A 13,629-nucleotide genomic window follows, 5' to 3' on the forward strand; every position below is an offset into this window, starting at 1 on the left:
GTGTGGCCAGGCTGATGCTCTCAGATATGGTGTCAGATATGGATCTAGGAGGTGACTATATTCTCTGAAACCCACTCATCCGCCTCCAGCCTTGACCCAGCCCCTCTTCTTTGGTTACATTTCGGATGGATTTTCAGAAAGCGTTTCATTGGATAAAAAGATATGCAGCTAAAATGTATGCCTTGGTACCTTCTCTGTCCCACTAAGGTCTCATTGGTCACTTCTTCTTTCCCACTTTGCTGGGCTCAGAGAATCTAAGAAAGCTCTTACCCAGAGCTACCTGCCTGGTCCTCTGCTACCCACAGTGCCTCTTAAAAATACTGTATAAAATGTGCGTCTATTCAATCTCTGCCCATCGTTTTATCCACCTATATAGGTCATCATCTACCCATCTGTCCTTTTATCTGTATCTATTTCTGCGTAAGTGCCTGGAATGGTGCTCACCAAATGTTAACATGGTGTTATATTTTGGGTAGTGAGATTTGGTGAACTGCTGCTGTTTTCTTTTCTGTATGCATTGCTTGAATTTGTATCACAAGTATCCACCATTTTTACTAAACAAATAATATTTTCCCTTAAAGAAGAACAGGATAAAAAAGCATGTATAGAATTCAATCTTATGTTATTGGGCTATTTGAGTACCTGTCTCTCTCTTGTTAGATTGCAATCAACTTAAGGTAGTGACTAAGTCTCATTCATTTTGATGATTCCCAGCACTTTGTTCCCGATAAATATGTGCCCAGGAATAGTTCTTTTTAGGCCCACTGACGGTTTCATTGGAATCATAGGTCAGTGTTTATTTCCAAGACTGTCTTATCCACTCTAGGTTAGGCAAAGCTGTCTGCAGATCCACGAAATTCCCATCTGGACCTGTTTATACTTCAACTGCAGAGGCCACATGAAAGAAGATGAAAAAGACAGGTGGATTCAAGAGGATCTGGATGTAATTTGCATGCAATTATCATATGATTTACGTCATCTGTCCTCAAGAACTAATTTTCAAGTCAGAACTGCATCACTGCTTCCCTTAATGCTGTCGCGTGCACACTTGTCTCTTCCTTACTTCTTCTGCTCATCCCTCATCCCCTGATTCAGACTCCTTACATTTGAAAAGAAAGGAGGTAAGGAGAGCTCTGGAAAGGGTAAGTTTGATCAACTTGCAGAATTGGAACTCTTGCAGAATTCTCTGAGAATGACATGAGCTGGGAAGCAACTGGTGAAAGCTCTCTGGGCTTTCAGCTCTACCAAAGTCAGTGTCCTCAGCGGCTGGGACAGACTGGCAATCCTTTTCCTCATTTCTTTGACTTTTATTTCACTTGCCCTGTTAAGAAAAATGACAAGACCCCTGCTGCTGCTGAACAACTATTAACCCACTGACCGAGTGAATGGAATGTGCCAGGCTTGGCTAAGGTCTTTGCTTAGCTTTCTGGGTCGGTCTCTAATGATCTCATGAATCCCCTGCCTTCCCTGCTTCTCTTTCCCTTCACCATGGCTCTCTCTGCATTTGCCTTCTCTCTACTCACACATATTCACAGGAGATACAGCCTCCATCCATCCCAGAGGGTGGAAGACTTGCTCAGTTGTTTCCCTACCGAGGGTGGAAGTAAGTCTATTTCTCACCTCCATAGGCCTGGTTTCAGCTTCCCAGAGCTGGCCAGCTTATACTCTGCACTAGTCTAAGACTCACGCCAAGATTTTTATTTCCTTCTGGGGCCCTATCTTGGGTCTGCCTCTCCCAGGAGTGGGCCCAGCCTGGAGGCCTGGATTATTTACACCTCTTTGGCTCCCTTGAGCCGCAGACTCTGTGGGCCTGAGAGCAGTAAATCTACCTCCTAATCACACCAAGCTGCTCCATGCAGTCTGGCCTGTTCTTGCAGAGCTGTTCATCACTTGCTGAGACAGGGGCTGTGGCCTAGAGTGAAGCCTCCGGGAAGTGGCTGGCCCCCGGCTGCTTCTCTCTAGCTCCCTGCAAAAGCCTACAGGGACTCTGCCTCTCTCAGGACCCCTGTGCTGCAAGCCCAGAGGTCTCTCTTCTTGGACTGAACAGTTTCTGAACAAAGGTGACAGATTATCAGCAGTTTCTTGGAGTTTAGAAAGGAGAGATGGCTGTTAGCACTTACCTGTCTCTCAGACATGACGTACAGGTAGCGCTGATCAATGGAGAAGGCCATGTCCCGGAGGATGGGGCTTCCGTCCTTGAGCACAGAGACCATCTCGTACTGGACCCCACCATGGGGGGGACCATCGGCCCGAATCTGTATGAGAAACAAGGATGTCCTCAGCATCTGCCCTCAGTATCTCCCTGTGGGCTACCTGCCCCTGCCCAGAGCAGGTAGCTTACAGAAGACCATTGCTAGCCCCCAATCACTACTCCATAGACTGAAGTGCCACTTCTTTTAAATAGCCCAATTTCCACCAAAAGGAATCCTTTCCCAAGCAGTCTCAGTGTTCTGGGCCTGGGATTTCTGACAGTGGATTTATTTGTGTGTGCATATACACCCTTGGGAATGATTTTGAATATCCCTATGCAGTTATTCTTGTGTGCATGTACATCTATTTATAGCACTGTGTATTGTATGTGTATGTAAGTGAGTGTGTGCTGATGCACACTCCTTCATGGTGGCTGGGGTGGGAAAGTCAACATCTGTTCACAGTATCTTAGCCTCAGACAAGTATGAAGGAATGGTGAACAATTTATATAAATCACCAAAAAAGCTGCTCATTAAGAGATTAAAGATTTTTGGATCCCACGAGGGTCTTTCAGCCCCCAAACATATGCCCTGACTGTCCACAAATCCACCCTGTGAGATGTGGGGAGCCAGGAATCCTGGCTTAGCTTCTCCGAGCCCATCCTAGGAAAATAAGTCAGAAAGGACTGAGATGTCATCTAGTCCAGTGCTTCTCAGCCCTGGCTGCACATTAGAATCATCTGGGGAACCTTAAAAAATATGAATGCCAGGGCTACATCCATTAATCACAATCTCTGTGGGTGGGGCCCAGGAATCTTCTTTGACTTAAAAGCTCCCCGGGTGAATTTAATGAGCAGCCAGGGTCGAGGAGCAGTGAGGTAGTCCTGCAGTTCTCACACTGGTATGTCCTCAGAATCACCTGGAGGGTTTGGTAGAATGTACTTCAAAGCCCACCCCCAGGATTTCTGACTCAGTGGGCATGAGGGCTGAGAATGTACATTTCTAATAAATTCCCCAGCTGATGCTGATGATGTTATTATAAGGGTTTGAGAAGTACTATCTAGGCCCCTATACTGAATGCTGACCTCAAAGGAAAGAGGTCCCTAAGGTCATACAAAAAGTTGGTGGCAGGGAGCCCTTGGTCTGAATGTGCCCCACCTCCAGTTTTTCTAGTTTTTTTCTTCCAGCATAGTAGCTGACTGCTGACCAATATTCATGACCCCAGCCTGTTTTCACTGTCCATCTCTAGCTCAAGCCCCACCTCCTCCACGAAGCCTTCCCCATCCTCTGTAATGGCTAATTAATTGCTCCCACTTTGATGCCTTTTTTTTTTTTTTTGGCCAGACATTTTGTCCTAGGATTATAATCAATTGATTTGTTCATTGTATACGTACTAGCTAACATGTATTGACTACCTACTCGAATTGTTCTCTAATTGCTTCAGATGTGTGTAAGTGCTGTCAACATTTTGAAGGCAGGGATATCTTTTCTATTTATCTTATAACCCTCTGAGGACTAGCATGTGGCTGGGAACACAGCCGGCGATGGATAAAAGGGAATGCTTGTGAAATGCTTGTTGAAAGAACATGAACTGTGCACCAACTGACAGCATATCCTAGACTCCTTAGGGCTGAATCAAAGTGAGGTCAAAAGACATTTTTTTCTGGAAGATTTTAAGATTAAGGCTTCTTCTCCCTTACACCCTTTGGATTATCTCTTGTGCCCTTCACCATCTTCTCCCTCTGCCTATTTCTTCCCACCACACTGAGAGCTCCTCAGGTCAAGGCACCATGACTTATTCATCCCAAGTGCCAAGTTCAATGCCTGATGCCACAACAAGTACACAAGCATGGATGGATGGATGTGTTTTCAGTTCTTACTGGCCAAGTGGGGAAGGCCAACAGCATTATTGATTGCAGAGCTAGCGGAGTGGGAGAAGAGCTTTCATTCCTATTTCTCTACTGTCCTAAGAATCTGCATACTTGAGGGGCCTGAGCCAGGGACTGGTCTGTACCTGTCGGGTTGGGATGGACTCGAGGTGCGTGGGAAACAGACCATGAGTCCATCATGAGGTGGGAAGCTCTGGCCCAGGAGTCCCCGGTGGTAGAAACAGCAGATTCTTGCCTGAGGCCCTTGTGCCTATACCCCAGGGATGAAAATGGTAGGTCAGGGTCCAGAGGCAAGGACACCATGTTCTCCTCCTCACCTGCTTTGTTCGGTGACTTGGAGGCTTCTGGGCCTGAACTTGAGGAGGTAACCTCAATAGAACCAAATAAACTCTTCTCAGCCATTCCCATCCCTCATCACTCCCCTTGTGGGACTTTCCCCTAAGCTCCACTCTTGCCCTCTTTCTACCTAGTGAATGGGCTTCCTGCTGTTCAAGGCTATTGCCTTGTCATCTATCAGTAAAGCCCCTCCTTCTGGAAATGTTGTTAGAAGACCATTTGTTTCATTTTCATAGGGTCAAGGGGACTGTAAGAGTCAGCAGTGGTGTTACAGGGCTGAGGCCACCACCCTCGAACCTGGAGCAACTCTGATTAGGAGATTCAAGCAGAAGGAGGAACAAGGGTCTCTGTCTGGGAAAGTGCCCCACAATTAAAATGGTTCCCCTTGACATTCTCCCTTAGATAGACAGACCCACATTTCCATAAGACTCTTACAGAAATATCATAGCTTTTAGTCACAAAAGTTCTTGGGCTGTTGCAGGAGGTAGAGGGCAGACGTGATTGTCATGACTTCTGGTTGGCCTGGTCTCAGTTTTCTGCCTCCATAAAATGGGGGTTTCAGCCCCTGCTTCTTGCCTTAGTCTGAACTGTGCCCCTCCTCTAAAGAGAAAGTGTGTCAGTGCTTCTCCCACCCTCCCTGTGACAGCTACTCCTCTCCAGGGAGATTTAAGTCTCCTCAAGGTGCTGACTGTGTCCCAGCAGCTGCAGGGCTGGGTCCCAGGAGCTGCAGAGCCAGGCCCCTCCCTCAGGCCTGGTCTGGGATCTCCTGCCCCAGAAGGCCAGTTAACCCTCTACTGGCTGGAATAGTCCGCTATTTTCATGCTAACGGCACTTCAATATTCTTCATCTGCCTTTTCCTACATGTTGGTCTCTACCCTCTCCCAGAGCCTGAACCCTTGTGTGGATTCAGCAAGGCCTGCACACCAAGTCAGAAGAGAGAATGAATGCCATGGCGATGGCCCTTCCTCTGTGGTCCCTGGGACCAGATGGTACCCGTGGCAAGATTAGAGCTGGAACTGAACCAAAAACAACTTATCATCACATACTCTGCTGCATTCGGTCAGGACCAATCCCAACCATTAATGTTTTACTGAATCAGAGACCTAATCTGAAGGTTTTCATTTTTTTCCCTGTCTGCAACCCCAATCTTTTAATAAACCAGTTGAAGCCAGAATCAAACCTACATAAAGTCTCAAATGTCAGAGCTAAAACCAAACCAGAACAGAAAATGTTGTTGGTACTGAACCTGAACTAAGCTATCCTACTTCATTCAGTCTAAATCCCTGGGGAGAAAGGTGATATTGGCCAAGAAGTCTGTGACTTCCCCGACTCACCCCCCGATCCATGCTCTCTGCCCCAAGATTGAGTCAGCTTTCAAGATACTTACAGGGTGTCAGAGAAGATGGAAAGTAGGGGCCAGGTCAAGGAGAAAAAGGTGGGGCAGGGGCTGGCAGAGAGGAGGCAGCAGATCCCCTGGGCAGCAGAGATCTTTCCCCTCCATTGATCCCCTTTGCTCCCTTAAGGCAACACACCAATGAGTGCAGGGTATAAGTCTGGGCCTCAGGCATCCTGGGTTTCCATTCTGACTCTATTCTTCCCTGGGGCTTGATTTTTGCCTAATGGAACACTGTTAGGTGAGTTACCTCTTTGAGTCTCAGTGTTCCTCTCTGAATAACTAGAAGAAGCAATCTGCTGGGTACCTATCACAGGAGAATCATAGACTTATAAAAATTACTGGAGCTAATCTTGTTGAAACTCTTCCATTCAAAGCTTCCAATCCATGGTGGAACTGGGACTCAAACCAGCCCCAGCTGGTGGGGTCCAGAGGAAAGCACATGGCTGATGGGGAGAACGCCTTGGAAGTGACTAGGAAGAAGGCTGCTAATGCAGTTCAAGTCTGTGATTCTTCGCATGTCTCTGTCTTGGACAGGAAATTTTGGGTTTCAAAGCTGTCCTCTGTCTTTGCCAGAAACAGGATGGCCAGTGGTGAGGGGAGGGTCAAGGAGTCCCAAAACAAGAGTGGGATTTTAAAAGCCAACTAATTAAGTCTATTCTATGGTGTCTCACAAAGTGACAGCAATAAATTGAACCATCCGTTATATGCAATCCAACACCAAGCTGCACAGTTCCCAAAATCCAACCAAGCAGCGGAGGATACTGGAGATGGGGCAGAGGAGGGAGGTGACAGGGAGAGGTGAAATGAGTCACTGGAGTGTGTTTTTCTATTTGGGATCTACTTCCTCTTCTGGGAAGACTTGACCTCGGTGGAAATGCAGGCTTTTTTTTTTTTTTTTTTTTTGAGACGGAGTCGCGCTCTGTCACCCAGGCTGGAGTGCAGTGGCCAGATCTCAGCTCACTGCAAGCTCCGCCTCCCGGGTTCATGCCATTCTCCTGCCTCAGCCTCCGGAGTAGCTGAGACTACAGGCGCCGCCACCTCACCCGGCTAGTTTTTTGTATTTTTTTTAGTAGAGACGGGGTTTCACCATGTTAGCCAGGATGGTCTCGATCTCCTGACCTCGTGATCCGCCCGTCTTGGCCTCCCAAAGTGCTGGGATTACAGGCTTGAGCCACCACGCCCGGCCAATGCAGGCTATTTTGCTTGGACAAGGCTCAGCAGCCAGGTAGCACAAGGTACACAAGAGAGTGACAGTCTTTACTCAAAATGTGCCTAAACTACTTATTTGTTTTGAGACAGGGTCTCACTCTGTGCCACCCAGGCTGAGTGCAGTAGCGCAATAATGGCTCACTGAGGCCTTGAGCTCCTGAGATCAAGCGATCCTCCTACTCAGCCACCCAAGTAGCTGGGACTACACGTGTCCACCACCACAACTGGCTACTTTTTAATTTCTTGAAGGGAGACAGGGTCTCGCTATGTTGCCCAGGCTGGTCTCAAACTCTTGAGCTCAAGTGATGCTCCCACCTCAGCCCCGCAAAGTGCTAGGATTACAGGTGTGAGCCACTAAACTGACATAAGGACATTTAGTCTAGCTCTAGTAAGAACCGGAGACTTTACTATAGAATGGGTGACTATAGGAGACTGTAATCTCCTCAGGAGGGTTTTAAACCCAGGATAACCCCTTTTGCTTCATGGTTAAATTTGGCCCGGCCTGAAGGCAGTAGGATAGACTTGGATTTTGAAAGGTTCTTTTCACCTAAAGAATTTAATAATAGCTACCACAGCGCTACGTGCTGTCACAGTACTTAACAAAAATGATCTCATTTAACACTTCCAAGCATTCCTGAGGTAAATACTATTTTTAATCCCATTTTATAGATAAAAACTCAGAGGCACAGGAGTGTTAGGCGACCCTCCCAAGATCACACAGCTGGAGAGTGGCATAACTAAGATTCACAGCTGGAGCCTGAATTCTCTGAAGAGGGGCTAATATGGGGCAAACATAGCTGCCCTTGCCACTCAACAAAGTAGATGGGTCATCTAAAAGTCCACATTTCCCCCTCATCCGCTCTTCCCCCTTTAGGATCCCAAGTTCAAAGTGGGACAATCTCCTATTTCTTGGGGACAACAGTAAACTCAGAACCTAATTTTGGGGGGCCTTACCTGGGGCATAAAACTCAGTTTATCAGGGCTGGCTTTGGGGCAGGAGTGTGTGAGGTAAAATCCAGCAGAGATTTAGTGTCCAGTCCTCCAGTTGAAATGAGAATGAAATAGTAACCCTATTAGTACCTTTCCTTTAAATTACAGCTATGTCTGGACAGAAATTAATGTCAGCCTCTTTTCTTGAATATCCAATTCCAATCAGCATATCCAATTAACTCGCTTACCTGCAGCCCCCTTTAAACTCCTTTTCTTGTGCTTCGATTTCTTCTCCAGTTAGCCCTAATTTATGGAGCCCTTACTTGCAATTTGGTACTCTAATATCACGTTATTATTATTAGTAGTAGTAGCACTAATAGTTTTTGTTTGTTTGTTTGTTTTGCAAGAGCTATGGATGAGCAGTAGAATTGGGAATCTTCTTCTTGGGTTTCTTAGTAGCAAAGAGATTGGTTTGAAAGGCATCAGCACACAGAGGGAGGCACTGGATCATGTCTGGAGGGCTGGGATTTAATCCTAAGTTTTTCTTCAATTGGCTGTGTGACTTCAGGCAAGTCATTTCACTTGTTTATGTAATAGTTTCTGTAGCTGTCCCATAATGGTGGGATGTAACGGTCCTTAGCTCAAAAAAGATATTGTGAAAGTAAAATGAGTTATTAGCTATGAATGTCAGTACTGTCCAGTATTCATCTATTATGTGCCTACCATGAGCCAGGCCTGTGTTAGGAGCTGCAGATACGTGATAAAGGGTAAGGATCCCCTCAGGAAGCCCGGGGATGGGGAAATGGACAATTTAACTGGTCTTCACGAACACAGGGGTCACCCCTTGTGAGAAGAGGTTTGCATGGAGACCAGCATAGGGGGCAGAGCAGCATCTCACCTGGCCTGAAGGAGGCCCTGAGGGGGTACTTCCTGGAGGCGGTGAGGCCTAAGACAAAATGCATGAGTGGAAATGTGAGTTCTTTGGAAAATGTACAGTGTAATATAAATATAAAGCTGTTCTTGTTACATCTGAGTTCAGATTGTTACATCTGAGTTCAGATTTCTTAGAAACTTGGTCTCTCAGACCTGAGCATTTGGAGACTTGACACAGAGTTATTGAGGACTCAACATCACTCTCAGCAGGTCTCAGCATCTGATGTCTTCAAATTCACTTCAGGAAAGGCCTTTATCACTTGCTTCTACCTCTGTTCACCTGAGGACTCTACGCTTTTGTGGCATATATTAACATATATGTGGCATGTGAATGTGTATGTGTGTGGCATGTGTGGTGTGTGTACATATGTGGTGTGTGTGTGAGTCTGTTGTGTGTATGTGTATGATGTGTATGTGCTGTGTGTGCATGAGTCTGTTATATGTATATGATGTGTGTTGTATGTGCGATATATATGTGTGTGGTGTGTATAAGTCTGTTGTGTGCATGAGTATGGTGTGTATGTGTTGTATGTGTATGTATGTGGTGTGTGTGTATGTGGTATGTGTGTATAAGTCTGTCGTGTATATAAATGTGGTGTGTATGTGTTGTGAGTGTGTATGAGTATAGTATGTGTTGTATATGTATGTATGTGTGGTGTGTGTAAGTCTGTTGTATGAGTATGGTGTATATGCGTTGTATGTGGTGTGTGTATGCAGTATGTGTGTATAAGTGTGGTGTATGTATATTGTGTGTGTGTGTGTTCAGCCCTTTAAGGAGGTGAAAGGTGGAGAGAGCCTGGTGCTGCTGAGGCTGACCCTGGGAGTGAGCTAATGAGACAGTGTATTTGCAGTTGAGCATTTGGTGCTACGAGAGAAGATTCGAGCTGAAGGTTATTTTTGTAGAGCTTCATGACCCGAATTATTTATAGATTTAAGTCTTTGGTAAGTTCTGTCTCTGAGACTCTTCCTCCCTCTATCCTGCACATACATTCACACACTCACATACACATACACACACACGCTCTCACATACACATTCAACAGCAGAAACGGCAGCGGTGGCAGTCCAGGGTGCCTGTTGCTGGCCCCACCCTCCGAGCTGTGAAAACATTAACTAAGCTTGCAGAGTCACAACTCAGCAGGCTCAGGCTCCCTGGAGGACAGCAAGGAGCCTGGCCCTAAATGCTTGGCTAATTGGAGGGGGACGCAGGAGCCTGGAAAACTTGGCCTGTGGTTTGCACTGAGCTAGCAGAGGAGAAGAAGAAGGGAAACAGGGACGAGGGTCTCTCTTGTCCATGAAGGGGAAGGAGGTTGTTAAGATGTTCTAAGCTTTGAGAATTTCTGCTGCGCCCACCCTTACACACACACACACACACACACACACACACACAAACGCACACACACGCACATGCACACACACAGTGCTTCTAGGACTGGTCCCCAATGAGTTGTCGGCCAATCTTCGGTTGACACTGGAGATTGACATTTCCATGTACAATTATTTCTATTTCTGTGCATGTTAAGAGTCTGCCCTAGACATTCAACTAGGGGTGGGTGGAGCTAATAGCAGGGTGCATGGGGGCTAGAGAGTCCTGGATTTCAGGGGGCCAGGCCATGGAGATCTTTCTCCTGGAATGTGGGGAGGAGGCCCCAGAGGACTCACTTGTTCTCTGGACTTTTGCATCTTGGGACAGTATGAGAATTAATAGCCTGACTAGTAAAGACTGTAGATGTAATGACTATTTATTGAGCATTTACTATGAGTAAGGTCTGTGTTCAAAGGTTAGGGTGGGGAGATTGGCTGGTGAGGAGCTCCAGAGACCAGTTTTCTGTTTCTAAATTGGGGCGTCTCTGCTCCCTCATCAGATAAGTGTGGATGAGGATGGCCAAGCCATCACTGATCCATGCTGCTCATAGAACTAAGAGGAGTGGCCTCTGCTCCATGCCTTCCTACAGTTAATGAAAAACTACACTCACAAAGGCACCAGCACCCCATCCCTGGGGTCTCTCCCTTTGTCACTAAGGAGGGAGTGACACAAAGAGCTAGAAGCAAAAAGAATCCAGACCTCTGGGTTCTACTTTTGGAGAATTTTGAACTCCAAGGGCCAGGACAAGAGCTTATGAGAGGTGAATTACATTGGGTGTTTCAGGAACACGGGGCTCAGGCCTTAGTCCAACCCCACCTTTAAACACCGCTCCAACTCTAGGCCTGGGCAGGTCAGGAGGCTCTAGGAACAAGACAAAGCTGCCAGGGGCAGAGGAAGCATTTGATTGTTCTGGGAAACAATAAGATAAACACAGCGGAGACAGCCGAAGCATTAAGCAGCCTCAGATGAAATCAAATCATGCAGAAGCAAAGCAATAATTCACATGGAGCACATAGAGTTGGGGGTGTGTAGCTGGAGGGGTGGTAGGAGGAATTAATAAAGAATAATGAGGAACTTCTGCCAAATCTGAACACTTGTTTACCCCAAGTTCTAGTAGTGTGGGCACTCGGAATCTCCATTCAAGACACTGCACACGGGTTCCTTTCCTAGAGATGCCCTGGTTGTTTCAGTATAGAATTGAACCTCTTAGGCTTTTTGAACTGGAATGATTTACAGCCACTCTTTCAAGTCCATGGGGAGTGCAGGGCAGCCTTTCTCACCAAGCTCTGGAATAGGGTGTGGTGAGAACTGGCGGAATTAGGCGTATCGACAGGTTAACTACCTTGGAAATGCCCGTCTCACTCCTCAAAAATGGGCAGGAATAGGAAACTAGCACTTCCTGGGACTGGATATACATGGTGCTTTCAAATAGCTTCTCTCTCTTTATAAATTTAGTTCAACACATTTATTGAGCATCTATTCTATGTCAACCCATGTGCAAAAAGTTAGGGATATAAACATGAATACTCTTCAAACACTGAGGTAGGCATCCCCATTTTATAGAAAAAGACATGTTAAGTGCCTATTGCAGGATCACACAGCTAGAAAGTGGCAGAGCGAAACTTGAAGCTGAGTCTGTCTGATTCCAAAGCCTGAACTCTTTTATTCTGCCTCCCTCCAGAGCCTAGGCTTTCTCTAAGTTAAACAGTAGGACAATGACTACATTAGGACTAAAAACTACATTTAAAAAGCACTGGGTGCCTCTGGAGATAAGTCCTGGCGAACAAAATAGATCATATAGCCGTCTCCTCTGCTGTGACAAAGAAGGCCACCTGCAGTCTGGAGAAAGGAGCAAAGGATGGGGTGTTTAAGAGGGTTATTACTCTCTTTAATTAATTCATTCTTTTCTATGGCCTGAGATTGCCTTGCATTTTATAATCTGGAACAGTAATCTTTGCTTTGATTAACACTGAGGATGGCATTTCCAGCTGTAGGGATGGGAAGGGAGGTCGAGAGCGCTGAGCACCATTATCTGACACTGGGCTTGTGCCTAAATGCAGGAGACTCCCAGAGATTTTAAAAGAAGTCATTAAAAACACACACACATGTGGCATGTGCCCGCCATGGTGCAGAAAACCCATGGTAACCGAGAGAAATGCAGCCTACATCCATGCCATTGAATCTCTCTTCCCATTGCTAGTGAGCTGGGGCTGAGTCTTTATTGCCTCTTATCTGGGCTACTGCAATAACCTGAGAAATCTCCCTGCCTCCAGCATATTCTTGTTCTAATCTATTCTACTGAACACTGCCAGATTAATCTTCTTAAAACACTTGTTTGATCCTGCCTTTTCTGTATGCAAAATCCTTAAATTTCAGGTGTTTGTAATTTTCTTTATCTTGCTTATCTCAGTCTCCTAATTTTTTTTTTATGATGAACATACACTACTTTTGGAATACTGAAAAAAAGTAAATCATGGCACGTATTCATGCATACACACACACACACACACACACACACACCCCACCTTCAATTGTCCCCTTTAATAATTTAGAAGAATTCATACTCCTCAGTTTGTCATTCAGGGGTCTAGCTAACACGGTCTTCTCACCATTTTCCAATTTGCATCCCCAGCTTTTTGGTCTTCATGCCTTTGCTTGACAATTTATTCTACCTCCTAGATTCTAACCACCCTTCAAGGCCTTATCCAAATGCCACTTACTCCATGAAGCCTGCACCAATCCTTCCTTGGAATTCCCATAGCACCTAGAATGTCTCTTGGCACAGTTACTTGTAAACATATGCAGCGTGGAATACTATGCAGCCATAAAAAAGGATGAGTTCATGTCCTTTGTAGGGACATGGATGCAGCTGGAAACCATCATTCTCAGCAAACTATCGCAAGAACAGAAAACCAAACACCGCATGTTCTCACTCATAGGTGGGGTGGGAATTGAACAATAACACTTGGACACAGGAAGGGGAACATCACACACCAGGGCATGTTGTGGGGTGGGGGAGGGGGGAGGGATAGCATTAGGAGATATACCTAATGTAAATGACAATCAATGGGTGCAGCATGCCAACATGGCACCTGTATACATACGTAACAAACCTGCACTTTGTGCACATGTACCCTAGAACTTAAAGTATAGTAAAAAAGAAAAAAAAAGGCTCCTGGAGAAGAAACCATGCTTTGTACAGCTTCATATGGCTTACTACACTTGGTACTGCCCTGCACACAGTAGGCTCTCAGTACCACAGGCTGATGGAATGAAGGAATCCCTGTTGCTGAGACTGGGCAGGAGTCAAACTTTACTCACGGCTCACATTGGTTGAACCCCTATTATTGTTCGATGTCATGCTAAAGACTTTATGCACAT

At 46.0% G+C, this 13,629-nt stretch overlaps 1 protein-coding gene across 2 annotated transcripts in view; it reads right to left on the bottom strand.

The window, feature by feature from the left end:
• Positions 1 to 13,629, bottom strand: part of PLXNA2 (plexin A2) — a 217,436-nt gene that overhangs the window by 113,758 nt on the left and 90,049 nt on the right. For both annotated transcript variants that reach the window (XM_001110951.5, XM_077937065.1), the window contains exon 4: positions 2,121 to 2,255. In XM_001110951.5, the coding sequence (XP_001110951.4) occupies positions 2,121 to 2,255 (135 nt within the window). The remainder of the gene's footprint in view (positions 1 to 2,120; positions 2,256 to 13,629) is intronic.

This window comes from Macaca mulatta, chromosome 1 (genome assembly GCF_049350105.2).
Source record: "Macaca mulatta isolate MMU2019108-1 chromosome 1, T2T-MMU8v2.0, whole genome shotgun sequence".
In the NCBI taxonomy this organism is placed as follows: Eukaryota; Metazoa; Chordata; class Mammalia; order Primates; family Cercopithecidae; genus Macaca; species Macaca mulatta.